Genomic DNA, 27766 nt, shown 5'->3' with positions numbered 1-27766 from the left:
CGCCTGAGAATTCCAGGACGGGTGGCTGCACCGGAAAAGTTGGGAAATCATCCCGTAGGAGGCAATAGATGAAGTTACGAGGAGCTGAATTTCGACTTTATCTCTAGGAATCATGAGAAAATGAAGACCGATGATGAAAGTTATCACTTTTTCGGCGCGCATTACGAAATAATTAAAGGAGGCGTTCTTAGAATTCCCGCACCAGATGAAGAATTTCGATTCCCGGGTTTAATCGGCGTTCTAAGATGTTTAGAAGGAAGGTGTTGAGCACCAAAAAGCCCAGACCCCGCGAAACCTTTCAACTTATTCGGGAGCGGATTTTTGATGCGGTCACACGTTTCAGAGCCGTGAAGAAAGTCGCTCGCGCACTCTGCGAATCTGGGCTGGGCAAGGCAAGTGTCGTCCTTCTCTCAAGGTTTAAACTTCAGAAACCCGCAGACCGTTCCTTTCACTCGCTTTCTACTCCAGCAGCTCGCTCGTCGGCGGACCCAGAAAGCGACGCAAGAAACAATAGGAGAAGCTTGGCTCCCTTTCTCCGCGAGAAGCTATCAAGCCCCGCCTTCCCCCTTTCTCATTGGTTAACTGGGAATTTGGGGAGCCCCTGAGCAGGGTGTGGGAAGGCGGAGCCGGTTGCGCGCGCGCTGCATTGTGTGCGCTAGAAGTGAAGCTTAGGGCGTCGGGGGTGCGCGCGTTGCCGCCGAAACTGGGGGGACGGCGGCGGGTGAGGGGGAGCGCGCGCTCCCGCGGACTCTAGCCTTGTGCAGGCACAACGCTGGCTCCACTAAGAGCAAGTCAGAGGCGGCGGAAGAGGCGAAGGAGGCGGCCGAGGAGGAGGGAGCCGAGCGGAGCCAGTCGGCGCCATGGAGGAGCTGAGCAGCGTGGGAGAGCAAGTCTTCGCCGCCGAGTGCATCCTCAGCAAGCGGCTTCGCAAGGTGGGCGGCGAGGAAGCGAGGCGGCGGGCAATAGCAGCAACGCCGTCGCCCGCCGCCTCGGCTCCCGCTAACGCGCCTCTTTCTTTTTCCCTCTCCTCACAGGGCAAGCTGGAGTATTTGGTGAAGTGGAGAGGCTGGTCTTCCAAGTGAGTCGGACAATGAAGCGAGCAGCTGAGCGCCAGCCAGCCGTTGAGCTGAGGGGCTCCAGGGCGGGGCTTGAGGGCTTGGGGATGCTGGGCCCAGGCGAGCGGAGACTTGGGGGAAAACAAGACGCGGGCGCGGGCGGCGCGGCTGCGAAACGCCAGCGGAAATGGGGAGGCAGAAATCCCGGGACAGAGGGGCTCCTGCAGCCTCGGGTGGACTTCCGAGCGCTTAGAAGTTACTTCATTTCTTGCGGGTGTTTTTACTCTTGCTGGTAGGGGAGGAGGGGATAACGTTTCCTCCCACGGACGTTCTTTTGTTTACTAGTAATTAGTTAATTTGCGCCGTTTCTTTCTTGGGCCGCTCTCCTGGCGTCGGCTTTCGACGAACTCCCTGATTTGATTTGCTTCGCTTCCATGTGTTGCATTTTGCTTTGCCGCTTCTGCTAAACGAACTTCTAGCCTGTGGGCCGCCGTAATCTCCCTGGCTGTAGCAGGGACGCATCGGGGGGTGGGGGTGGCACTGCTCCGTAGAAGCATAAAGGCTCCGCAGCAGAAACTGCAAACGCTTCCTTGGCTGTCCGTTGATTCGCTTCTAAACTCCGAGCTTCCAACTGATGCATGTGGTGGGTGTCCTCTACCCCCACCCCTTGCAGAAGAAGGGGGAAAGGGTTGTCAGACTAAGAGAAGAGCTTCTCGGTTTACCCCTCCTGCCAGCTGCTCCTGCAAGCCAGACTTCGCTCTGCTTTTATCCTTTTCTTGCTTGACTTCTCATCTTACTCCCCAGCCCCCTCCCCACACACGTGCTCAAGTTATCCATAATGCATCTCAGTGTGCTCCTTTTCTGATTGCCTTCCATGCCTTTTCCATTAAGCAAATTGAACGTGTCCTGTCATAAGGCACTAAATTTTCACCCGTTTCGTGAGTTGCTGTTCCAACACTGCAAAAATTTAAATTTCATCCAAGAATTAAACTAGTGCTTATTTTTATTCAGCCAGTGCTCCTGTTATGTCCACTGGTCTTTAATTAACTATTACTTTAATCCCAGCCTTCCCCTATGATGCCCTCTAGATTGATTAAATTGTAGCTGATTATACCTAGTCAGCATGGCAATAGTGCCCCCCAGGTTGGGGGTTATGGGAGTTGTAGTAGCCCAACAGATCTGGAAGGCAGCAGCTTGGGGAGAGCTGAAGTAGTGTGTGCTGTGCCTCAGATACACTTTGCCTCAAAATGCAGCCCTGCAGTAAACAATATCCCGATTTGTTGGTTGCAAGAAAGCAGAATGTATATTGTAGTGAGTGATCTGTTCCTCTTTTCTAGGCACAACAGCTGGGAACCTGAAGAGAATATTCTTGATCCCAGACTTCTCTTGGCCTTCCAGAAGAAGTGAGTAAACCACCAACCTTGCTGAGAGGTGGGAGGAGGGCTCCCCTAGGCAGGCCAGCTGGGATTGTGGAAACCAAATACAGAGTAGTCCATTGTTCCCCCAAATTGCAGTCCATCAGCCTGCTTTTCCTTGATACCTAAATACAGTTTTAAGGGCCTGGTTAATAAAGAAGGCTCAGTTGTAAAGTTGATCTGTGGTGCTTTCAGGTAGGGCTTAATCCTGTTTCGTGTTTTCTCTGCTTCTCCATTCCACGTAGAGGTTACTCTGTAGACTTCATTCTGTACACTGACAAACTGTTTAAGCTGTTACGAAATAAAAAAATGGCTGCTATGTAGCAATGAAGTGGAGAGGATTTAGGTCCGGAAAGAAGGGTGCTATAACTAACTCGGTGCTTAAGACTTCTGCTAGCATGTGATAGCTGCCAATAGCTTGCCTTGGTCCTGATGCAAGTTTTACGGATATTGAGAAATCATAAAAATTGTCACTAGTCAGGAAAGAAGATACTAAGTGGTATGATCTCTGAATATAATGTACAGTAACAAAAAATATGCACTATATTAAGCAGTAATATCTGTGAGGGGAGGGTCAGAAGGGGCAAGTTGGCGGATAGGGCATCACAGTCCAAGCCCCACCCCTTTCTATGTGCGTTGATGATATGTGTGTGTACAAAAGGGGTGTGGCTTGGATCACATCCACTTTTTTGCCCATTTTGCTCCCATGCAAGTACTGCTGATATTGGGAACTATTGACAATGCATGATATTAGGAAAGTAATGTAAACCTAAAATAGCCGGCACACAAGAGAAATGCTGTTTGGTGTTGGAAGGAAGGATGCTAGAGAGAGAACTATGCCCAGGGTAAAGGCAAGAATTTCCTTCTTAGCTGTTACCATGTAGTAGTTGCTTAGGTGCTGGTCCAAGCTGCAGGAACACTGAGAAGTTTAAAAAATGGTCCAGATCAGTTAGTCAATCTTGTGAAGATACTGGGTGGCATGTTCTCTGAATACAAAGCGTGATAACAAACATGCACGATAATCGGAAAGCAGTGAAAAGCTAAAGCAACTATCATACAAGAAAAGTGTGTCAAAGGACTTGGCAAAAGCAAGCAAATATATTCTTAGACTGGCAGTTTTGGTCTCCTGCTCTGTTATGCTACACAAGATAAGCAGTAGATTTGTCCATTGGCTCTGGAACAGCATCCCCCTGGAGATCTGTATGGTTCCCACCCTAAGCATCTTCCAAAAGTCTTTGAAAACTTGGCTTTTCTCCCAGGCCTGAGGGTAGGTAGCTACTGAACCCCAGTTCATTTCTCCTGGGGAGTTGTATTTATTCCTTCTGGATATTCATGAACTTTCTCTTTTGTTTTTATTCTTTACTTCTAAAATGTAAACAACCCGGAGTCAGAGGGCCTCTAAATTTTAAATAAATAAATAAACAAACAAACAAACAAATAAACTGATAACCATTTGCAGTGCTTTATCACAATTATGGAATGCAAACTCTAAGAATAATACATATTGCTGCATCCTTCCACCAAAATTTCCAGTGTGGTTCAGTGGTTGACTGTGCAGGTTTAAGCAGCCTTCAGACTTCTTACAGCTTTAGTTTCCTGCACATATTTTTGGAAAAACATGAAACTGATTTCCTGTGGGAGTGACGCCTTTAGAAGATTTATAGATTGGGCCATGCCTCCTTTCTAGCTGTGCTCTGTTTCCACAATGAGAAGTGCAACTTCTGTCTCCTGTAACTTTTTGTGGGTTTGATCCTGTCCTTTGTGTCCCTACTTAATTTACCTAAATTTTAACTCCAGTAGTTTAATCCTGGAAGAAAGATTGCTAAAAAGGGTATGAAATATATTTATATGAATTTTATAAAACTAACTTAGTTACTGTGTGATATATAAATGCTAATAAACAAATGCATAAAAGGTGAGAAATCATTCTTTAAATGGGTCGATGAAAGCAAGACAAACTTTGTAAAACTGTAGAATTATTTGCATGAGATGTGTCTACTAGGCCTGGAATTTAAAATATTAGATAAATAAATCGAAGATGGGTCTGTTAATAAACGTCAGCCAAGAAACTGGAATCTCCATTTTCAAAATCTATGTTCCTTTAATATTAATAGATGGATATGGCTGTTGATGCCTTATTTATGCGTTCTTATGGGTATCTGGCCACTGTTGGACTGAAGAATCTTGTTGGGGTATTTAATTCTCCTTACCCTGTGTAATTTTACTATATAACTTCATAATGTTATTAAAATAATGTATCAACCAAACATCAGAGGAAAATAGCATCATAAGGGACAATTAATAAAGATATTTCCAACTTTACAAATCTATATATGTTCCCAAACTGCAATTCTGTTGTTGTTCCCTCTGTTTTTGTTCCTTAATCTGTGCAATCCTCATAATTTACTGAATACGGTTTGAGTGATAAGATGGATTATGCTTCCTGGATATCAACAAATGAAGCACTCAAAAGTAATAATAATGAGGTACAGGACTTTAGGATCTGTTGTACCAAAGGAATGGTAGACATATTACAGGTAGAATACTAGTGGATCATTGTCATCATAGATATCCATGTAGACATAATGGGGGAGGAGAACACTTCAGCTGGGTACTGTCTCCCTTCAGTTGATGGGCACATTTTGTTCTATGATAGAGTTTTCTACCAGTCAGTCCAAAACTTGGTGCAGGAAATTTCCCTTTCACTGACTTCAGTGGGAGAGGTAAAAATCAGAAATTGCTATCCCAATGTTGACAACTGCCTCCTTGATATCAATATGCAAGTGTTTAACATGTTTAGCTCAGCTCACAAGCATACCATTAATGTATCAATCTCAGACAGAGATCATGTCTCAGGACAAGTGTGCAGCATGGGGCAGTATCTGTGGTCTGACATTATGCAAATGGAGCTCAAACAGAAGAATGATGGGAACGTATGGAGAAAAGACATTCTGCACAAAAAGGAAGCTTGGTCCACAGAATAGCCTGACCTTGCAACGCATATGAGAACTTACTGCTGACCAATTTTTGACTAGAACCCTCAACAGGTACTTATCTTGGGATTCCAGACTCATATGTCCAGCACCAAATTCTATTTCCAAGTTGAAGTATCAGACAAAGCATCCTACACAGGTAAGCATGGAAATGAGGAACGTTTGTTAAGCTGCATCTCTCTCCCATATCTCTTCCCAACCCCTTTACCATATATATAAAGCACATCTTTACCATATATAAAGCACACCTTGACTCTGTTGTTTTAGCACTTCCCATACTCAGCAGTAGAAGTCCTCATTCCTAGACACCAAGGACGTCCTTCAGTTGGCAAAGATCAGGTGCTTCATTGCAACTGCTGTCCATGAGCACCTTTGCTTTGCAAAATTACAGCTTCTATACATTGGACAATGCATACAGTCTCTCATTACAACCCTGCAGGGTGAAATATACTCTCAAAGACTTGACAATCTCCTTGTTGCCACAGAGGATGCAAATTAGGGAAGGGCATGAGTATTGTCTACTACCAAGGATATCATTCACTCTTTCTCTTGCACAAATAATAGTGTATGTCCAGATTAAGAAGCTATGGGCTCCAGCTGTCTATTGCTAGTTCCACTTTCTATGTTTTTCCCTTGCTGTCCTGCAGGTACAGGTTGAAGGCCAAGATCAGAAGAGAGATGTAACCTTTGACTATCAGCAAAACCAAGGATTTCCCCAGCTGTTCTTCAGTGAGGTATTGACCAACTTCTCCAGGCAGATTTACATACCTCCAGAGCAAACAGTCATGCAACTTGCTGCCCTGCTGTCTGTTAAGCCACTGTTTCCAACACTCAAGACCCTGCTCTTTGTGTCTTCTGAGGCAGCTCCATCCCAAAGAGACTGTTCAATAAAAGCTCTGACATTGTCCTGTGTATTGTTTGTGTTTTGTTACAATGGAATAGTGACTAAGATTTCTTTTTCCATAAACATTCTAGCTGAGTACATTGAGAGTTGTAGGCCTACATGCTTGAAGAACATCAGGTGGAAGAAATTTGCCATAATAAAGACTTGCTTTTGTCTAGTCTCAGATGGAACAAGAGAGAGCAGAGACTTTGGTGGACTCAGGATTAGCTATGTGCTCCACTTAATATGTGCACTCATCTGTGTGCTGAGGGAAATCTTTTCTGCATGCGCTGGTGGGATGAGTGCCTGAATCAGTAGAGAGTCATCAGGAGACCATGGGATACTCACATGAATACAAGGTTGGTCAAGTCAAGGATGGCAGAGGCTGCAAAATGAAGGGTGGCCTCACACAAGGAACAATCAATATGTTGATGCAGTGTTTCACTTTGTTACGCAGTGTCCTTGAGTAGGGACCTCCTTATAGATCTGTTGTTTTGATGTGGTTAGCTAACCAGCTCTGTGGCATGTCTAGCGTATGGTGCTTAGATGCTGTCTTTCTTTTGTCCTGATGTTTTCTCTCCAGGTGTCAAAAAGATGAGTGGCTATATTTTCCTACCACTTACCCCTGTAGAACTTAAAAATCTTTTGTTCAGCCCTATGCAATGAGCCACTGGAGGGTGCTGCTACCAGTTTATGGCTGTCCCTGTTTTGTGTGTGTTGGAATGGTTGCTGGGCCATTTCTTCTGTAGTTGGGCCTCCCTCATGCTAAGGTGTATTATTTGTAGTCTGTTCAGACTCCCTGTTGGGGAAGGCTGTGTTATATGAGCTTTTCTTCCTTCCCTTTGTATGTTGTGCTTCAGAGCTGACTGAGGAGCATGTGATTTCTGTAAAAATATCTGATGAATTGAACAAACAAGGTTACTGCTGACTGAGCCAGGGGAAGTACTAAGGGGGGGTTGCCATTTCCCCTGTGGATCTTTTCTGTAGTGATGCAGAGGGTGTGCTGAATGTTGTGTGAGCTCTCTGGCTCCCTCTGCGTGGCTGGCATATAGCATCATCAATACACAGTTTGAAATTGTTGCAGATGTGTTGTTTTCCTGCCATTACTGTACTGGCTAGTTACAGATGTTTCTTCTGCTCTCTGGGTGTTAACATGCTTAAGGTATAGAAGCCATTTGTCCAGAGGAATAATGGTGTAGTTCCAGCATACAGCAGCTCCGCTGACATAATGTAGAACCCCAAATCTCTATCTTTGGGAGGATACAATATCTTCCTTGACCAAATATGTGAAATTAAAGATGATATATTTGATGCAGTAACTAATACATAATATCAAGTAAATAATCATTCTTTAGAGAGGCTTGCACTATGAAGTTGGTTTTGCCAGAAATCGAAAACTTACTTCTTGCACAGAACTTCCCTTGATCTTATTAGCTGCCCTGAGTTATTTAACCTGTTTCTTTCATTGGGCTTTTTTTAAAAAAAACTATTGTTTTTATTTCATAGTTTATGGAAACCACTTTTGATATTTTCTAAATGAAAAATAAAAATATTGTAAATAAGAGAAAGAAATGCACTTCACAGGTCCAGATATATGAAATACAAAACAATGATCATTTTGGTTGCCCTCTTCCATGGTTAATCCAGATATGAGCATACTATACATTTGTATAAGGACTTTACAAAATTGGTGGTTTTATTTTTGCTCCTTCCTCCATGATCCCTTGTATAAAACTGGCCACTTTTTACAATGGCCACATGCTGAGTCAATGTCTTTTCTCAGCTATCTGCTGTGGCTCCATTTTTTTCCCCTGGTTAGTTATAGACAACTCAGTCCTTATCAGCATCTATTTAAAGTAAGGGGGTATGCATCCCTTTACACTTACTTAAACTCAACATAGATCATTTGAGTGGCCATTTACTTACTGAATACAGGTAGTCCTCCTTTAGTAACCACAATTGGAACCAGCAACTTGGTCATTAAATGAAGCGTTCACTAAGTGAAACCACAACTGTGCTTATGATCTTATTTCAGCTTTCCTTTGCTGTGCAGACCTGTGACAGTCATAAATATGAAGATTGATCATAAAGTTACTTTTTCATCACCACCGTAACTGAACAGTTGCTAAATGAGGCTGTCGTTAAATGAGGACTACCTGTAGTTTGGTATCATTTGCAAAGTTGGCCAGCTCACTGCTTATCCTAAGTTAAGATCATTTTTTAGGAAGTTTTAAAAATTTCCCAGCACAAATGCTTGAGAGACTTTACCTGTTCCCTCCACTGAGAAAATTGTCAATTTATTCCTCCTCATTGCTTTCGGCTTTTTTAATCAGTTGGCAATCTATGAAAGAGAAGTCATCTTTTAAAATTATTTGTTTTAAAATAATACAAAAGATAAGCAAAGTACCAGATGCACAAAAATTACAAAATTAAAATAATCCATAAAAATAAAAATGATTAAAAAACAAGAAAAAGAAACAAAAGCGAGAAAAGAAAAAAAACAAATTCTATCTTATGAATTAAATTTGTAGTCACTAGTTTACAAAACAACCATATAATGCTATATTTTAATCAGATATAAAATATTGTAAAATATAAAATCTAAGCCAAAGAAGAACATAATGCTTCATCCTTTGATTAGTAGAAAATAAGACAAGTAATCTTATCTCATGACTGCTTCATGAGTCTTTGATAAAGAAAATGTACTTAATTTCTTAGATTCTGAGATTCCTAAGGAAGTGTCAGTACATGTAACTCTGTTGGTGGAGTGCATGCTAGAGTATGTTAACTTCCAAGGTAATCTTTAGAGATTCTAGCTTGCACAGAACAGCATGTATGCTTGTGGTAAAATGGGGCTTTGGTTGGGCTTTGGCATTCTGGCCAAAATGTGCCAAACTCACCAGTACTGTACTTACCACTAGCAGGGAATGCTGCGTATGGCACAGGTACAACCTTATAATTCTATTACAAAACATTATATGAAAACCTCAATTGACTGAAGCCATATTGGGCAATGGAAGACAATAGTTATGGGTCCATCTTGTGATGCCCATGACATTTGGAAGATTGTGGCTTGGAATGTAAGACGAGTAAATAATAAAGATTGTGAATTAATGAAATGAAAGAATAATTATGAAAGTTAAAGAAAGGATGTAATTGATCTGAGTCTGCATCTTCTGAAGTGGAGTTGATATGAATACATGCAAGAAAATAAAGGTGTAGATTTAATTATGGATGAAAGGGCTAAAACATGTGTCAGATAGTATAAATTGATGCCATCTAGGTTACTGTGGATGTGTATGAAAGTAGGAATCCAGATGTTGGTAATAGTTTCATATTAGTTATACTGTAGTGAATGGTGAAAAAACCAGGAATGAGTTTAAGGAAAAACTCTGACATTCTGAATGAATGCAGTCCAAGGGGGAAAATATTCTGATAGGAATGGATAGGAATGGAAACAAGATGACAGTACAAAAAAAGTTATTGAGCCATTTAGAATGAAAATGAGAATGGTGATTGCTTGGTGAGTATCTGCTTTGAAAAAGCATTGACTTTAAATAAGCAGTTCAACCATAAGTATTTATACGTATACATGCAGATATATAAATACAAGCCTCCCAACAGAATGAATGGGAAAGTAGATACCAGGAAAGAAGATGTGGATGCTATAGAATGAATTAAGATGCGTTCCACATTCATGCATGGAGTTATGCTAATAGGAACTTTGGGGGAAAAAATGCTTGGTGGAATGATGAAATCGAAGAGGCTGTGAATAAGAAAAATACATGTAAGACTGCTACAAAAAAGAGGATGAGAGAAAGATATGTATGGAGAGAAAAAGACTTGCAAAGAATGTTGCCAAACTTCCTGTCCACTTTGTTGTTGGGTACCTCAGGAGAAACAAAGTACAGGTAGTCCCTGGGTTAAGAACATCTGGTTTAAGGATGACCCATAGTTAAGAACAGAGCCTGTGGTAGCAAAATTCAAGTTAAATACACAATGGTTTGAGTTAATTACACAATACTACTTATACAGTATTACATAATAATACTCTTCTGGTTTATATACAGAATTGACTTAAGGACAGACCTTGGGAACAGAACTCATTCTTAAACTGGGGATTACCTGTACATTAAATGCAGTGAGAAGGAATCACTTAAGTTTGTGTGTTAAAAGAAGAAAATATAGCATTAAGCATGAACAGGTACTGAATTAATGTGGATTGAATATAAAATGAATTATTAGTAAAGAAATATGTTGATGGTTTGCTTATACAAAGAAAATAAATAAGGAGTGCATCATTTAAAACAAATATATGAAGAACGAACGAATAGATCAAGAGAAGGATATAGACCAGAACATTTATGGTTGGATGGAGTTAGTGAGATCCTCCAAAAGAGAGAGATGAGAAGTTTAAAGAACAAAAGGCAGTGTATAGATATGGTAGAAGCAAAAATTGTTTGCAGGAATAGAAATGTATGGAAAAGTATGATCAACTGTCGGTGAAAACTGTACTGAGCTATACTTAACTTTTCTTTTGACTTAATTTCTTTGTCTATTACTTCTTGCTCCATTTCTGTGTTTGCACTGTGTTGCTTACCATGAAACAGAATAGTGCAATGGGTATGTATACATTTGAAAAAACTTTTGATAGAGTTGGCAGGGTCACTTCCAGCTATGTGTCTGTTGATGCTCTCAAAAAGTTCTAGAAGGTTGAGAATCCATGCTGATTGTCCTTCAGCAAAACTTCTATATATGTAGTTTTACTTGATTATCATGTCTACCAATTTTCCCAGAACAGGTCTTAAGCTAACCATTCTGTAATTTTGCAGATCTTCCATTAATGTGTTTTTAAAAATTGGCATCACACCTACTAACTACCTAGCCCAGTGTCAGAAATAAGTTACATTTTTGCTAGGAGTTCAGCAAGTGCACATCTGAGTTCTGACTCTTGAATAGATATCATCAGGACCCAGTGATTTGTTACTATGCATTCTCTCATAATGTTGTAGAATGTTTTCTCTGGATACCTCAATTTGCTTTAGTTGTTCCAGTTCCCTCCCTAAGAAAGTCAGATCTCTCTTCTACATTTTCTGAACAGAGAATATAGTTCATTTAGTTTCTCTGAATTCTCAATATCCTTCTTGAGCATCCCTTTCACTCCTGTGTTGTTTAATGGCCCAGTCACTTCCCTGGCTGGGTCTTTGCTTTGAATATATTGAAAAATTATTTTTGTTCCCTTAATTTGTACTGTCCTGAAATTATAATTATTGGTACCTACTTGACTATCATCTTACACTTTTCTCTATCAGAGTTTGTAGTTTATGTTCTCTTCATTAGGACAGATACTCCCTTCCTGAAGGAAGGCTTCTTAACTTTTACAGCTTCCTGGATACATTAGAAAAACCAGGTCCTTTTCCTGGACTTGTTGACCCATTCTTACATTGTGGAATACATTCCAATTATACTTATATTGTTGTGGTTTTAAATAACCTGTTATGAAACAAATTGGCCTTATTTATTTTCACTCTCTTTATTAAAAGCTGATAAACTACTTGAGAACAAAAGTATACCTGGATTCCTGGTATGTCACTCTGGGCCACTTTCCATTTGACTGGAATTCTGAAAGAAGCTGAGAAAGGCCAACCAGTTATGTTTATGGAAGTTCTACTGTGAGAAAGTATTGACTTTGCAATTTCTACCTTCTAATTATTTTATTATTTTATTTTTTTATTTATTAAATTTCTCCCCACCCATCTCCCCCCAATGGGGGACTCAGAGCATTTCACAGAGTTAAATTATGCACTCAGTTGTTACAGGATACTATATGTCCTTGGCTACAGAGAGAGATTACAAATGGCAGTTTCTTTTTTATATACAGTATATACTAATTTTATTAAAAATTACAATTAAAAAGATAAAAATTAATACAAAGGGAAAAAAAGGAAAAAAGAAAAAGTGAAGAAAAGAAAAAAATAGAAAAGAAAGAAAAAATAAGAATATAGTAAAGAAAAAGAAAAGAAATATATAAAAAAATGACTTCCGCCTTCATGACAATAAGTATAAACAATTTTAGTAACTTATCACCTCTTAAAACAAATGATCTCTTCTTCCCATATTCCATCTCTTCTCTATAAACAAATCCTTAAATCCTCATCATTTCAGTCCTGATCAGCAAACGTCCATTAAGGGTTACCAGAGATAACAACATATGTGTTTTAACCTTGATCAAATAAACCAGCTTTATATTCCTTACTTTTAACAATCTTGATATTTAATCCCTTCAAATAATGTCCTAGAACTTGTTTTCTTTTCATTTTTTCTTTATCCCTTCTCACAAAATTCTTAAAAGCTTTAACAAGCCTCTTTTATAAATCCAATATAGGAAAATTATCCAGATCACTCTCTTGGTTTGTTATTTGTATATTCCCTTTAATTATTAATACATCAGCTGGTTTCTTTTGTATGTCCATGAAACATCTTTTTCCATGTCATTCTTGTAGCCTGTCATTTTTAAATCCACTTTCAGATCAGTCTCAATCTTGTCAGATATAACTTGTTCCTTTTTCATAACATCTTCTAAACACAGTCTATAGAGGCAGACACTTTTAAAATTAACTTCTGAGTCCATTGTTCAAAAATATCCTTCAATATATCCAAAGTTAAAATATTCTGCTTCATTCTGTATTAGTAAGTCAAATTTGAGTGTTTTTCTCCTTTAATTGTATTTGTTAGTTCCTTCTGGTTTCCTCTAGTGTCCAACCTTCAAAGTCCCAACTTATCATTTTTTTTAAAGAGATTTCAAAACAAAAGCAGTTTCCCACAGGAAGGATTCTTACAATTAATTTCAAAATCTTATTTCAAATCCACCTGGACCCTTAGTCCGTTTGTAACTTTCCAAAATCAAAGTTCTAATCACACTTTTGTTGTTTATTCCAAAAGAAAATAAAATGAAGTCCTTAAACTTATATTTAAATCTTCTTTCGCTAAGGATTGAAGGAAACTCACCCAGTGCTGTAAAACTTATGGATCCAAAGGTTCCTGATAGCTGAAAAGCAGTTAACAAGCAATATCCAAAAGTGATTGAAAAGGAAGTATGTGAACCCAGTGTCCTTGTTGAAGGCACCAACCGTGGTTTGAGCAAGATGATTATTCCCTTGTCTCCCAGAGCTCTAAACCCGCCAAAGACCACTGTCTTGCGGTCTCATTGTGAGGAGCAACTCCCTGGAGCACTTGTGGGTGATCCCAAGTCCTCTCCTTGTCCGGAGAGGAATTACAAAGAGCCAGTCTACTTGCCAGCTCTTTGTTCCACCGCAGTTGTCAGCTCCACTTTTAGTGGAGCCATCTTCAATTCACCATTTCTTCCCTGGAAGTCCCAGTTTCTTTAACAGCTGTGCTTTGTCTTTTTTTCTTCTCTCTCTCTCTCTCTCTCTCCTGCTCCCATCCATTTTCTCTCTGGCTCTTTTTTTTTTTTTCCTGAATTTGCTTTCTTTTAAGATTCATATACTTTAAAAGCTTAATCAGTTGAACTTCTATTCTTCCCTCTTCCCCTTATCTATCTGTGTAGAGGAGATCTGACATGATGCACCATGCTTTACTACTGACAATTGCAACATACAGATTTCAATATAGCTGGGATATATCATGCCCACTGCTTTTAATATTAACATTTAATGCAGTCTCCTTGATAACATGGAATGCTAAGATGACTTTCCCTCCAGCCAAACACAAACTGATACTAAGTTTTTAAACTTAAATTGCTTTAAATTAAACTTAATTTTAAACTGCTTTTCTGTAAGAGAAAAGCAAAAACTCATATTCTCCCTAAAGATAAATAGTTTTTAAAGAACATGTGGGTGGGGGAGGTATTACATTTTTTATCAATAGTTTTTCTAGACTAAAATTGTACTAGATTACATATTTGATTTTAATTTTGTGGGTATTTGGCATTCTATTAACCCTTCCTCATAGATATATACTTCCTTTGCCCATGCTCAGAAATTGTTTTCATCTAGATATTTAAAGCAAGTGACTTAGAAGATATTACAATGCTCCTGCGAAACTTTTAGCCTTATTTGACAAAAATTTAAAGGCATATTTTGAGTCAGTTTTGAAAGTATCCTTGCTGAAACATAAAAGTTTTTTTAAGCAGATGTACCAGAAAATAATATAGTTTTTTGTATTAAGCAAGATTTGGCCACATCACTGTCTTTGGTATGGGCCACTGCGAAAGCATTTATTTGAGTTTGAAGAATTACATATGCTTTTTACAAAGCAACAACTAGCTAAGTTAAATTGTTACAGGAGAAAGTTAAATAATTATTATCTCCTTATAACTTCCCTCCATCTGAGCAATATAGAACTTTGCTCTCTGCTAAATATGAACTTTACAGGCATTTTGTCTCCAAAATAAAGTTTTTTCCTTGTGTGAGAGCCAGTATGATGTAATGGTTTAATGCTGGACAAGGACTGGGGAGTTCCAGGTTCTAATCCACCTTCAAATAGAAGCTCACTGTATGACCTTGGACCACTCTCTCAGACCAACCAGAATAGAGTAGAGTAGAGTAGAGTAGAGTAGAGTAGAGTAGAGTAGAGTAGAATAGAATAGAATAGAATAGAATAGAATAGAATAGAATAGAATAGAATAGAATAGAATAGAATAGAATAGAATAGAATAGAATAGAATAGAATAGAATAGAACAGAACAGAACAGAACAGAACAGAACAGAACAGAACAGAACAGAACAGAACAGAAACCTTTATTATGTTATACCAGATAATGATGTTTGGAAAAGGTAGAATTAGACTTGAGCAAATTAAATAACATAATATTATATCATCTATTTCACACAGGAAAGTGAATAACACATCTTAGACCTATTAATCAATAGCTGTTAAAATTTTATTCTAAATTGTGGAGGAAATATGTTTACAGAAAGTGAGACTTTTCTATACTTCAACTGCATGTCTCCCATGCATAAATTGGCTGCAAATGAAACCCGCCTAGGAAATCCCTTTTTGGCTTTCAGCCCCATCCTCTACTTTGGCATGGCAGCGACCTGATATTCAGTCATTTGCCATGGCTCCAGATGGTTGAATTTCCCTGCTTTAACGCTTCTGGACTGGTAAAAAGAAAAAAGAAAACGCAATTTTACCATTTTTTCCTGTCAACCAGGCCAACAGCGGAAAATTGCAGAACTCTTTGTTAATTTCACTTGGTTAAAATGGGGGGGGGGCACTTGCACTGGAGTAAGTTGGTCATGTGGATCTGTCCAATCGCAGTTACCCTGGGGGACAGTCCCTAATCTTAAACCATTTCTCTTTGAGAAATCTTTTAAATTTATGAAAGACTATGGCACTTCTCATTTTCCAGTGGATTTCCAGTGGATTGGTACAAAAAGTATCTCATTTTTTTAATCTCCTATTTTACTAGAGGTATATATAATGAAACTTTTTCAAATAAATCTGTATCCCTTTGATGAGATAGATATTATAGCTATTTCCAAACCAGGCACGGATTCAACTGTGTGTTCTAACTATAGAACATTTCCTTGATAAATATGAATGTTAAGATTTTAACAGCTGCCTTGGTTTGTAGATTACATCTTATTCTTTGATTATTGTGCACACAGCCCAGGCTAGATTTATATAGGAATTTCAAGCCTAATCAGGTTTTTAATTAAGTTTGTGCTCTACCACAAAATAAGCAGAGTCCAACAGCTATAATTTATTTGGATACTGAGAAAGCCTTTTATATGTTTTGGTTTTTGGTTTCATTTCTGAGGCAGGTTTTGTCTTCTTGTGATTTCCTGAATAAGAAATCTGAGCTGAGGAGAAGATGTGGCTGTTTTAAAAGTCCATTAATGAGGGAATTCCATAAAACTGTAGCATCAGGATGATGGAGAAGCCTGATGGAACTGAGGCTGCTTTAAAAGCCATTGTGTTCACCTGAGGTCCAAAGCTCTTCTTCCAAATATTTTTGAAATACATACAGCTCTGGAAAATATACTGTGGATCCTTTTATCAATGAAATCCTCCATTGAGAGATAACCCTTTTTTGAGTAAATTGATCCTTTCATATAGTATTACTTTAGATCAACTTAGTTCTGAGGGAGTCATTTTTAAGGCTTTTGTTAGATTTTTTTTTTAAACATGTAGTTTGATATATCAGAGTGTTTCTTGGCAATTTATTCAACTCAAGCATTTGTTGCTTTGTCCAGAAACTGTTGCTACCTCTGAAGCTCTACAATGGTAGGTTTTGGAGGAATCATTTGGGACTCTCAAGCCAGAAACTTATTTTCATAGTAAGATGAAGGAAGATAATGATATTGGCACTGGTTATTTATGCAACTTCTGGAATCTTAACAGTGTTAAAGATCCTAGCCTTGTAAACTTGAGGCATATTGCTTTAAATAAGGTGAAATTAGTTTCTTAGATGAAAATGAAGCGAATGCAACAAACACATTGCTTCAGAGATATTGGATACCCACGGGAATGTTCTAAATGGCTGACTGCAGTTGCCTCGCTGTTGGAGATTCCGTTCAGGAGTTGGAACAGGAGCCCTTGCGGTCAGGACAAGTCCTCCTGCTCCACCTTTGGGGCTGATATTGACATCTGTTAATCTGACTCTGTATTGATTGCTGTGTTAAAGACATAAATGTATCTCTTAGCTATGCCCCTCGTATTTGAAAATTATCAAGAACTAGGACTTCTGGGACAAGTGACTGAGTATAATATACAATGCTAGAAGGAAGACTATATACCAGATCTGCAGCAGTATCTTGCTTGTCAAGACTTGTGTTTTTTTCTTCAATAAAGAGGCAAGGAAAAGTATTTTGAGCAATATATTTACTTTCTTATTATCAAAATTATAATGTCAACGTGCTAATGTATATTCATATTAAATAATATGCATTCTATTTTCATTAAAAAATAAACATTCTCCATTGTAATAATATTATTCCAGAAGCAATAATGGTGAAGCAATAACATGGACTAGTGTGTCATGTAAATCAGTTGGGTTGTCTGTATTCATACTGTGATACATTTGTTTTTGCCATGTACTCTAAATAAGTCAGTATAGAGCTTATGTTTCTACATCTCTTCAATGTGGTTTGATGGTTATTTATTGGTCAGTCCAATTGCAATCTCAGTACATCTGTGGGCATACATTTTGGGGATGCTGCTATAGAATACCACTAATAATTTTTTAAGCAACAATTTCATTTTCTTGCATTTTTAATTTTTAGGCTTGCTTATATGCCATTTGAAAGGAGCTAACTACATTCAGTTTCATGTATTAAAAAAAAATACATCTGCTTTCCAATTTGAAGTGTGCTGACATTTTAGCCTGTGAGTCGTGATTATACAGTAATTTGTTTTATTAAAGTATTGTGATTGTTTTGTATAGGAGAAAAGTGGCTAATTGTGTAAGAGGTGGAGTGATGTAATTGCCCCTGCTGAATGACAGCTGGGAGAAGGAAACCCTGTTTAAAATGGTGAGAGAACAGAGGAGTTAAAAGAGATAATTAGCCAGAGGGTTAGAAAGAGGAGAGTTGTGAGAAAGGATGCAATGAAGCTGGAGTTTGTTAGCAAGTGGAGAAAAACTTAAGAGTTAACTAGCCCAAATGGTAAAGAACTGAGGAAGTTCATGAACTAAAAACAAAGTTAAATTGTTCTTAACAAACTGAATGGAGATTCTATTTCACTTAACAACTTGGAAGATTCTGCTTGAAAATGGCTAAGTCAAATAATTATATAATAAAACATCACTGACATCAAGAAACATAAAACATGATTAACATATAAGCATTCCCAGGGAAATTGAGAAACCTATAAAAGTAAGCTATACTGATAAGGTATGACCCATTCACGTACATAATTTGTAGAAGCACTTGAAATAAGAATATTTTTCTGTCTTTAATATCATTTTCTGTAAGGTAACTTTGTGGTAATAAAGACTGACATTACCAAAATAAATATTTTCTGTGCCACTTTAAAGATAAAGGAACTTTTATCCCCATTTACCAGGAAAAAAGGTTGGAACAGTTTGCAAAAGGCAGTCCAGGAAGAGACCAGGCAGTTGTTAAAGGTCTGATAACATATAAAGGCAGTTAAATGTGTTGGGTGTCTCTGAGGAATTGAAAAACCCTACAGGTGGGGGCACTAGAGGAAGATGTTTCTTCATGCCAGTCCCTATATTGGTTATTGTCTATGTTAGGGGTTCTAGCAGATGTTGGATCCTGTTTCTGGGATTCCTACAAACACATACTGATTCACCCTCATTTGGCCCCCCAAAGCCAGTGTCCTGCTCTTGGAGGAGGTACCATGGGTCTTTCACCTTAAGGAAGCTCTAGTAGATTAGACTAAACAATCCAATCTAGTCCAGCATTCTTTTCCCAAACTTACCATACCAAAGAAGGACCGCTCTACCCATCCTGTAGCTGATATATTTGCTTGGGAATCTTTCGTAAGGAACTTTGTCAAACACCTTTTGAAAGCTCAAGTAAACAGTATCTGCTGGATCATTTGTATCCACCTGTGTGCTTAACACATAGAGTTAATAACATGATACCACATCACTCACTACACCTAGATGTTGCCTGTAGAATCTCAAAATAACTTTTTAAAAGTCCAAAGTCTTGAAAGATTTTCAGAATACTGAAATACCATGCAATTATTGAATCTCATCAGATCCTAGGGAATTTTATTTGTGAACCTGCGCCATCATGCATGGTGTTGGAGAAGATTCCTGAGAAGGCTATGGACAGCCAAGAAAAACTAATGGATCATCAAACAAATCAACCCAGAGTTCTCACTCAAGTTGCAAATGACCAGCCTTATTTTATCCTACTTTGGATACATGATGTGAAGACCTACCTTTCTGGAGAAGGCTCTAATACTGGGAAAAGTGGAAGGAAAAAGAAGAGGACAACCAGCAGCAATGGATAGACTCAGTTACAGTGGTGATAAATGCGGTGTTGGAAGACCTGAAAGACCAGGTTAGGGACAGATCATCACAGAAAAATTCTATCTATGTGAACACTAGGAGTTGAAAACAACTTGATGGTGCATAATAATAATTTTAAAAAATCATGCAAAATTACATTGTAGTGCCTGAAACAACTGCTCACTCAAACCTTAGTGAGAAAAACGTATTTTTTGCGGGAAGCACTTTTTCTTCAACAAGTATCTCTCCATATGCTCAATAATTTTATATTTATATTTGAAACAATTTGTCTAATGATTTACTCTAAGTAGATATTAAACTAACAAGCCTTATTCTCTGCAGCCCTTCTTAATACAAATATTGCATTGACCACTTTGGAAACTTCTGCCAAGGAGGTTCATGTTAAGGATAAAGTATTTTACAATTTTTTGTTACAAAATCAGCAATTTCAAATTTTATTTCTGTAATACTCTCTGATAGCTCTTATCTGGACTATCAGTAAAGCCTAGAACATTTTCTTCTGTTACCGCTATTTTCTTCAGTTCCTTGGATATACCATCTTGAAAATCTAACTTCTGGCAGATACACCCAGTCTCCTTCTGTAGTAAAGGCAGAGGCAAGGAACCATTAAGCCTCTCTGAAATTTCCTTATCATTCCCTAATAATTCTTTAACTTCTTTGTAATTCAATGAATCCATTGCCTTATGCAAGCGTATGTTCTCTTTGGGACAACGCTCCCATTTTCTCAAGGATCCAATCTTTAACCATTTCTTTGATACCATTTAATTGTGCTGTGACCTCTGGACTTGGCTAACTTTCATGGCTTGCTGTAGAGATGGAAGCTGAGCTTCTAATATGGTTTTGGGTAACCCCAAATATTCTGTAGATTTGATCTTCCTGTTTGGAAAGATTCATCTTTTGAAATCCATTGTAATTTTTGGACTTCGATAGCAATTTTCCACATTAATTTTTTTTTAATAGGGTTGGGGGTTTTGTTTGTGGTTTTTTGATTTTTTGTTTTTGTTTTTGTTTTGCATCTTAATAGAAAAGCCATTACTTCTGACCATGTCTTTCTGAGTATGTTGCATATATTTGATATGTAATACAATATTTTTATTTGTATCTGTTGTATACATAAATCAGTGTTGTTTGAAAATGTACAAAATGCATATAAACAAAAATTAAACACAACTGTTTCACGGGTTAAAAAGTGTCAGTTTTTTTAAAGTCAGTATTTATCTTAAGAGTTTCTCTAGAGAGAATATCATCATCGATACATTTGAAATTGTGCCATTCATACAAGGAATAAACTTTGTAAGGCAGCAAAACCAGAATAAATAATTGATTTCTGTACACAAATAACTTGGAGGGAGTGACAAAACATTTCAGCAGAATAGAGAATTCATTGAACCTAGTCTTTGCTACAACAGAATGAGCCACTAAAGTGTGATCAAGGAATAGCAGTGACTAAATTCTATAAAACCAAATCTGATGATTTGTAATGCAGCATATTCTTATTATATAAGAAATAAGCAAATTTGTGTTGTGCTGGTAATCAGTATTCCTGTGTGGTGAGAAAGATTTCAGTCTGTGGATGAATCACAAGATTCCTGTAAATTTATAGTGAAATTGTGCGAAAACAAAAATACGGCATCTTCTAGTGAAAAAGAAAATTAAGAGGTTAACTTTCTGTCTTCCCAGGGAACATGAGAAAGAGGTGCAGAATCGAAAAAGAGGCAAACGACCCAGAGGCAGGCCAAGAAAAAATGTTGTAAGTAATGATGATTTATAGGACCCATTGAAATTACTACAGGGTCTGGGAGCCATGCTTACTTGTAGATATTTGGATTTCATGTACTGTGGTGTCTGTTAATCCCTTGTACAGTCTGGCTTGATTCATACCACTTGTAGTCAATATTTATTCATCACTGGCAACATTTAATTTTACCTTGGAAAGTAAAGTCTGTCTGTAACAAGAAACTTTTACACACTGAAGTATAATAAGCAAAGTACAAAAGCAAATTCTGTTGGTTTTGAAAAGTAAACTGTTGCCCAGACAGGATATTGATTATCCAAATCTTATTTAAGAAAGTAAAGTCTCAGCATGCTTATTGAAGAAGTGGGTCATTACTAATGTTGCTGTCATTCTATTTTGTCTTTACGCCTGTATTTAAAGGAACCTGAAGTACCCCCCAAGAGCAAATCTAGCAGCTCTTCTTCCTCCACCTCCTCTTCAACTTCCTCTTCTGAGGAAGAGGACGAAAGTGACCTTGAGACAAAGAGAAGTCAGCGGAACAGAGAGAGTCACCCAGTGCCTCAGAAGAAAGCTCAGATTTTGATTGCCAAGCCTGAAAATAAGGACCCTATTAGGAAGAAACGTGGGCGGAAGCCACTGCCTCCAGAGCAGAAGGCAGCAAAGAGGACTGTCAACCTAACCAAGGTGCTTAAAACAAATAGAAAGGAGCTGGGAGGGGGAGGGGGTCCCAAACTGATAGGCAAGATGCAGCCCCAACACAATGCCCAAAGTTCTGGCATTGCCATGCTTAAATCCCACATGAAGGAAGCACAAGGTGCATTCAGTGGCTTTTGTTCTGGAGCATCCTCCAATGATAACCTCTCCAGTATAGTGAAGAATACTACAGTTGGAAGCCCAAATTGTGGTATCAGCTGGCAAAGCTCCATTGTCCATTATATGAGTAGGATGTCACAGAACCAGAGCTCAGCAGATGCCTCTGCAGTGGGGCGACTGACTCTGAAGTCAGCTATGTCCTGCAAGAGCGGCCTAGGATTGGATTTAAAACTAAAAAACCAGAAGGGTTCTGGAAACCTGGAGTTGACTGTGCAAGGATCCAAAGTGACCAAGAGACCTAGTGGCAATTCATTGGGGGAGCAAAAGACAGGGTGTGGTGCTGGTGGCCAGAACTTGCACAACGGCAACAAAGTCCCTTCTGGTTCTCCGAGCAGCCAGCCAGCTTGCAACCAAGAGCTCAACCTACAAGCTTTAAATCTGCAAAGTGTGAAAAATGGGCCAAACTCCACTGGCAGTGGCAATATTTCTCATCATGGTAAAGGCAGTGGCAACAGTTTAGCAACAAAGACAAGTGCAACCAAGGGCAGCGGGCCTGGGAGTGGCCAGAACACTGCAAATACAGGGGCAACGTTAACAGATGCAGACACTTGCAAAGGTGAGAAACCAGCACAAAGAGCAGCTATTAGTGAGAGAGATGTGGCAGCCAAGAGTAATACCACATGTGCACAGGAGGGATGTCCCACAAAAGAGAAGACTTCAGGCATGTCAGAAGTGAGCACCGGAGAAGAGGAGACTAGCTCTGATTCTGACAGAGATTCTGCTGCTTTTCCTGGAGCAGGCCAGAATATGTCTGTCTCCATCCAGACTAGCCAGGACTGGAAGCCTACCCGCAGTCTTATTGAGCATGTTTTTGTCACAGATGTGACAGCTAATTTGATCACGGTGACTGTTAAGGAATCTCCAACCAGTGTGGGCTTTTTTAACCTAAGACATTACTGAGCTCTAAGGCAGATAAGCATTCTTCCTCCATCTCATTTGACTTTCCCTTACTGTCCCCTTGGATATTAGAAGGAGAAACAAAGCCCAGTAGTTAGCAACCAGAGAGATAAGGTTAGGGACTCTTTTTCAAGAGTCTTGGCTTTACTTGTGTTACTCGCCAGTACAGAGAAGGTGTAGTGAAAGCTACAACCCCATGTTTTGCTGTACTTGGACATTTTAGCTTTATAATTTGAAATACCAGAGGATTTGGATATTCAGGAGAACGAACGAATGAACGAACCCAAATACATTCATTCATTCGCACATACATACATACATACATACATAGATTCAGGAGAATGAAATATATACATTCATTCATTCATTCATTCAATCGTGAGAATATATATATATTTCTCTAAGAAAAAAATAGTTCCTTATTTTTCCCCCAGATAATACCGCTCCAACACTTCTAAGCTAGAACAAATTATGTTAGTTTGAAAATTTGTGAACAAATCTATATTTAGGAAATCTGCCAAGGGCCGTATAAAAAGTATGTCTTACATACATTCCCTTAAACTTAACTTGCTTTGGAAACTAGATGGTATGATACATAAGACAGCATTGTCATCTGAGGTTTGGAGCTGGGACTAACAGCTATTGCCTGAGTTTGGCTCAGGTTGAGCATTGATCTCTAGAAACATCAGAAGTACCAGTTAACTTGTATGGACTAGAGAACCAGTGTCTCAAGAACTTGAGATAGGAAATCAGCCTTGGAGAACTACAAAACAATGTCTCAAGAACTTGAGAAGATGGTATGCTTTTCAAACTTGCCAAATATCAGCAGATGTCACTCTTGGGGAATGCAGCCTCATTTTCAACACCTGGATGTGCATGAGTGTACACACATGTATGTAATTAAAGAGATTTTACACGTTAGAAAATTCTACATGGAAAGTAGTTCTGTGTAAAATGTAACTTGCATATAAATCATTGCTTAAGCCATGTATGCTGAGGAGTTGCTATATGTTTATGTGGTTGAGACCACTTGTGGCTCCCGAAAGTGTTCATGTACTTGTGCACACACACACATTTTGCATGCTGTTGCTTACACAGAAGAAACAAGAAGGAAGCAAAATTAAAATAGAAGAATTCCATGTAGAGCATAAGCTGCCGTATAATGTGAGAGGAATAATATTGATGTGTGCTGTTCAAAGTGAGTTGAGAATCTTTGGAATTAGAAAGCAGGTTCTTGAGGTGGTGCAATTGATATCTTTCTACTTATCCTTGCCTGTATTAACTACAAAGAAAGTATTGCAGATAGGTAACACTGTGATTCCACAAGCTGCCATTTACTTTTATCTTGTATTGGGTCTCTGCATATATCCTGCATCTCTCAATCACATTCTGCTACAGGGCATCACTGTTTCTTAAGGCAGAAATGACTGAAACCTCTCTTTGTTTTATCCTTCCAGCAAGGGCTGGCTTTATCAGCACCTTTACCAGGATGCTAATGTATGAAATCAGAGAGGATAGACTGGGTGAAAACAGCCTAGAACCTATGTTCATTTTAGACTGCCTGCTTTCTGAAGTCAAGAGATGACTCAGTTTGGGTTTCTATTATTTCTCTCAGAACAGATGTTTCCTGTGGGTCAAGAACTATAGTCTAGGTTTGGGCAGCATTGAGCTCTGTCAGAATTTGACTGTCTTCTAACAGCGTGCTTCTGTGATGAGTCCCATGCTTATAGCATATTCAGCAAAAAGATACAGATAGGAACAGGGAATGTCAGATTGATTATAAGGAAATTCATCGGAATGGGTACTTTTGCAGCTTTCACAGTCATAAGGTACATGATGTTGGACTACTATTTATCAGACCCATTCCAAGGTAAAGTGATGCAGAGTTTTTCTGTTCTGTTCTGAAACTGAGTATGTTGAGACCACAATTTAGTCTATTGTGCGCATGTCGTAATATGATCCAGCCACTGGTTTGAAAGCTTTTAGATCATTTGAAACATTGACTTAGCCTGCTAGTTTTCCTGCTCATCATTTCCCTTTTGTATTGCTGATCCTTTGTGCTACTACATATGAGCTGTCAAGATAAGAAAAGGCAAGGTGGCAAGTTTATCAGGGATAAAGTGTTGCTCACGCTTATATTTGCTAGTATGATTTTATTGAATAAGTTGATGTGGAAGCATATCTTTTTCACCAAAGTTTACTTACCTAGAAATCAATTCCATGGTAGTCCATGAGATTTGCTACCATGGAGCTATAATTTAAATTTGATATGCCAGGTTATAATAGTGCACTGAATGAGTCTTCTAAAAACAGTGCTTCTAGTTCCTCACACTTACTCCTTTTGTTCTACTGCTGCTGAATAAGGTGACAAGTTCAGCGAGATTTTCCAAAGGGTCCGCAGCTGGGTAGAACACCCCCAATGGTGAAGCTACAGACCTAATGTAACACCTTCAGGTAGCATTTTCAGAGTTTCATGACCCTACTGGTTTGGGTCTCAACTCACCACGTTGGTTCCAGCAACATTCTTTGCTTAGACCTGAATAAAAACCTCTTTTTGCTAGTCTGTGAGGATGTGACTTGCTATAATGTAGCCTGTAAAAGAGACCACCAAAGGTTAAATTACATACACCCTTACAGATAGTGTAAGAAAGCAGGGCATTTGTTCTGAATCATAGAAGATTTGTATGACTTTCTCATTCACTGTTTAATCCTTTCACACTTGCTCTCCGTTGCAATTAGTACAATATGCTATAGGCTGTGTACTCCTCTGAGTCAGAGTAGACAATTCCCATTTTCTATTTTTTTCTGTGGGGTTCCCCACCTCAACAACTAATCTCTTTAGAGTGCCCAAATGCCAACATTATCTAGGTGCTTCTGTCCACTTGAAGCTGTCAGTGAATAATATTGAAGGGCCTCTATTAGCCAATCATTTAAATGCCTTTGGTAAAATCTGCCAACTTTGGATATCCCAGATAATGTCAAAGTTGCCTGTGTCCTTTGTAATAATTGGCACATCCTACTTAGATATTATCAGTGAAGGATCTGAGGAACTCAGATGAGAATGCCTGCTCTCTCAGCTTTTTTGCTGTGCATCTCCTGTTGGAGCTGTCCTTAGCTAAATTCTTTTTAATTTCTACAGTGTGCCTTTTGGTATTGGGTGCATGCTGACAATATTTTGATAATTCTGCCAAAGTGGATGTCTCTGTGGAGAGCTAAGGTTCTGGAGCAGAGTCAAAAGAGGAGGAGGCAATTCAGTTAATTGAAATGTCAGTTTTCTGTTAGACCCACTCCACCCTTTCTTGTGGAGACCACTGTCTTCCCAAGGAAAATAGTTCCACTGAAATAATGGCAAGCCTTGCTTGTGGACCCGAAGAGTTCAGTGGAATGAGCGTTCCTCCCAGAAAGCCGTGTTCTCACCAATGCCATTTCTCAGGCCCTTGCTGTGCCGTGTATGTATGTGTGTGTACAGATGCACCTGTGTTACATTGCTCTTGCAGGACTGCTGCTTCTGTTAGCCTACACGCCACGTTGTCTTGCTTTTCTTTGTTTTAAGTTTTGCCAGTCTCTTCTGCTTCTGTTCATTTTCTGTACTCGTTCCTTTTCCAGCTGTAATTTATAGCATGCAACCATTTCCCCTCACAGAAATGCATTCCTCCCTTTTTCAATCTCTGTACAACTTCAGATTCTTGGCTCTGCTTTTCAGTCAGTTCCATTTGAGACAAGCTTCTTTCTAATCTCCAGTTTGTTTGGAAACTTGAAAAGTCTGTTGCTCTCCTTCAGAAGCTCAATGCAGTGCCTTTTGGCTAACCAGCTATTTCAGTTTCAAAGTCTAAAGTCTTAAATACCTTATCAAAATGAGCAAGTTGATCTATTCTTCTTTAGTTGTATAATGCACATGCGACTGAACTACAAAATGACAACATTTTATAAGCAAATTATGCATGTGAGTTCACTAGTTAAGGACTCATTTTTATCAATAATGGATAGACAACTGAAGTTGATGATAACCATTACCCCTTTTAGTATTCAAAGCCTACTCTTACATGTTTTTCTTAGGTTTGTTGCTCTGCATCTTCTGTGCATGTTTTATTTATGTAACAAACTGCTTTTAAAAGTTCTGTTGCTACTATTCTACATTTTTAAAAATTCTTTTTATAACAGTTGTGTTACTGCATTGATCAGGTTAATATTTTTGTCTTGGAGTAACTTAGCTACTCTGTTTACACTGAGCAAAAGTGCTTAGTTTAGTCTTGTGATTAACATTAATAACTACAGTACCAAAAACAAAAGAACAGAGTTACTTTATATTACAGTGTTCTGCTACTCCAATAAATATTCACTGTATTCTGTTCTGAGTTCGGCGAAATGGCTTTGCAAGAAAGAGACTTGTGAGAATTGGTTCAGTGTTTCTTGCAATGTGTGTCAACCACTATATGTTCCATTTTTTAAAAGCCAAATAGTTCTTGTATGACATTTTCTAATTGCTTTAACTGGAGCTGCTTCTTTGCTTTTATGCTAAGAGAACAAAAGTTGGAGATGTTATTACCCTGGGAAAGCTTAGGTTCTTTGTTTGAGTGGGACAGACTTTCCAGGCAGAATATTAAATAAGGCTGACAGCAGTGTCTGCCCACTGATCTCACTGTGGGTTCACTGCTGCACTGGGGGTTTATTTGTTTGACCCTGGCTGTCTAGCTTGCTTGCTTCTGTGGTGTGATGTCTATCTTCCAGTTTTTCTTGCCATTTACTCTAGTTTAGACTTGAGATTTCTGTTCTGTTTGTTTTGTTTCTTTAATTTATTTCCCAGCTTAAAAGAACTTTTAGACTACATTATGCTGGACAGTCTTTGTATAACTTTCAATTCACTGTTTTAGTATCAATAAATATTTTTTTAACTTAGTTGTCTGTGGCTTGTTCTGCCTCATTTGATAGTCTTTTCACTGTTACC

General features: G+C 38.7%; 1 protein-coding gene across 1 annotated transcript; it reads left to right on the top strand.

The window, feature by feature from the left end:
- The first annotated feature begins 646 nt into the window (after positions 1 to 646).
- On the top strand, positions 647 to 27766 carry LOC103054639 (chromobox protein homolog 2). Its single transcript, XM_007423360.3, has 5 exons — positions 647 to 932; positions 1035 to 1078; positions 2393 to 2458; positions 20997 to 21066; positions 21472 to 27766. Exons 1-5 carry the CDS (start codon positions 861 to 863, stop codon positions 22822 to 22824), a joined length of 1605 nt encoding a protein of 534 aa, XP_007423422.1. The 5' UTR covers positions 647 to 860; the 3' UTR covers positions 22825 to 27766.

Source organism: Python bivittatus, unplaced genomic scaffold (genome assembly GCF_059951505.1).
Source record: "Python bivittatus isolate LINGU-HERP-01145 unplaced genomic scaffold, Pbiv_v1 ctg000220_np1212, whole genome shotgun sequence".
Lineage (NCBI taxonomy): Eukaryota > Metazoa > Chordata > Lepidosauria > Squamata > Pythonidae > Python > Python bivittatus.
The sequence above is the reverse complement of the archived record's forward strand: the minus strand, read 5'-3'. Positions and strand labels throughout refer to the sequence as shown.

What these genes read in the sequence shown, in the direction of transcription:
- LOC103054639 (XM_007423360.3), top strand. Translation starts at nt 861, where the DNA reads ATGGAGGAGCTGAGCAGCGTGGGAGAGCAAGTCTTCGCCGCCGAGTGC. An exon ending in TGGAGAGGCTGGTCTTCCAA is followed by an intron (nt 1,079 to 2,392) that starts GTGAGTCGGACA and finishes CCTCTTTTCTAG; the next exon opens with GCACAACAGCTGGGAACCTG. An exon ending in CTCTTGGCCTTCCAGAAGAA is followed by an intron (nt 2,459 to 20,996) that starts GTGAGTAAACCA and finishes CTGTCTTCCCAG; the next exon opens with GGAACATGAGAAAGAGGTGC.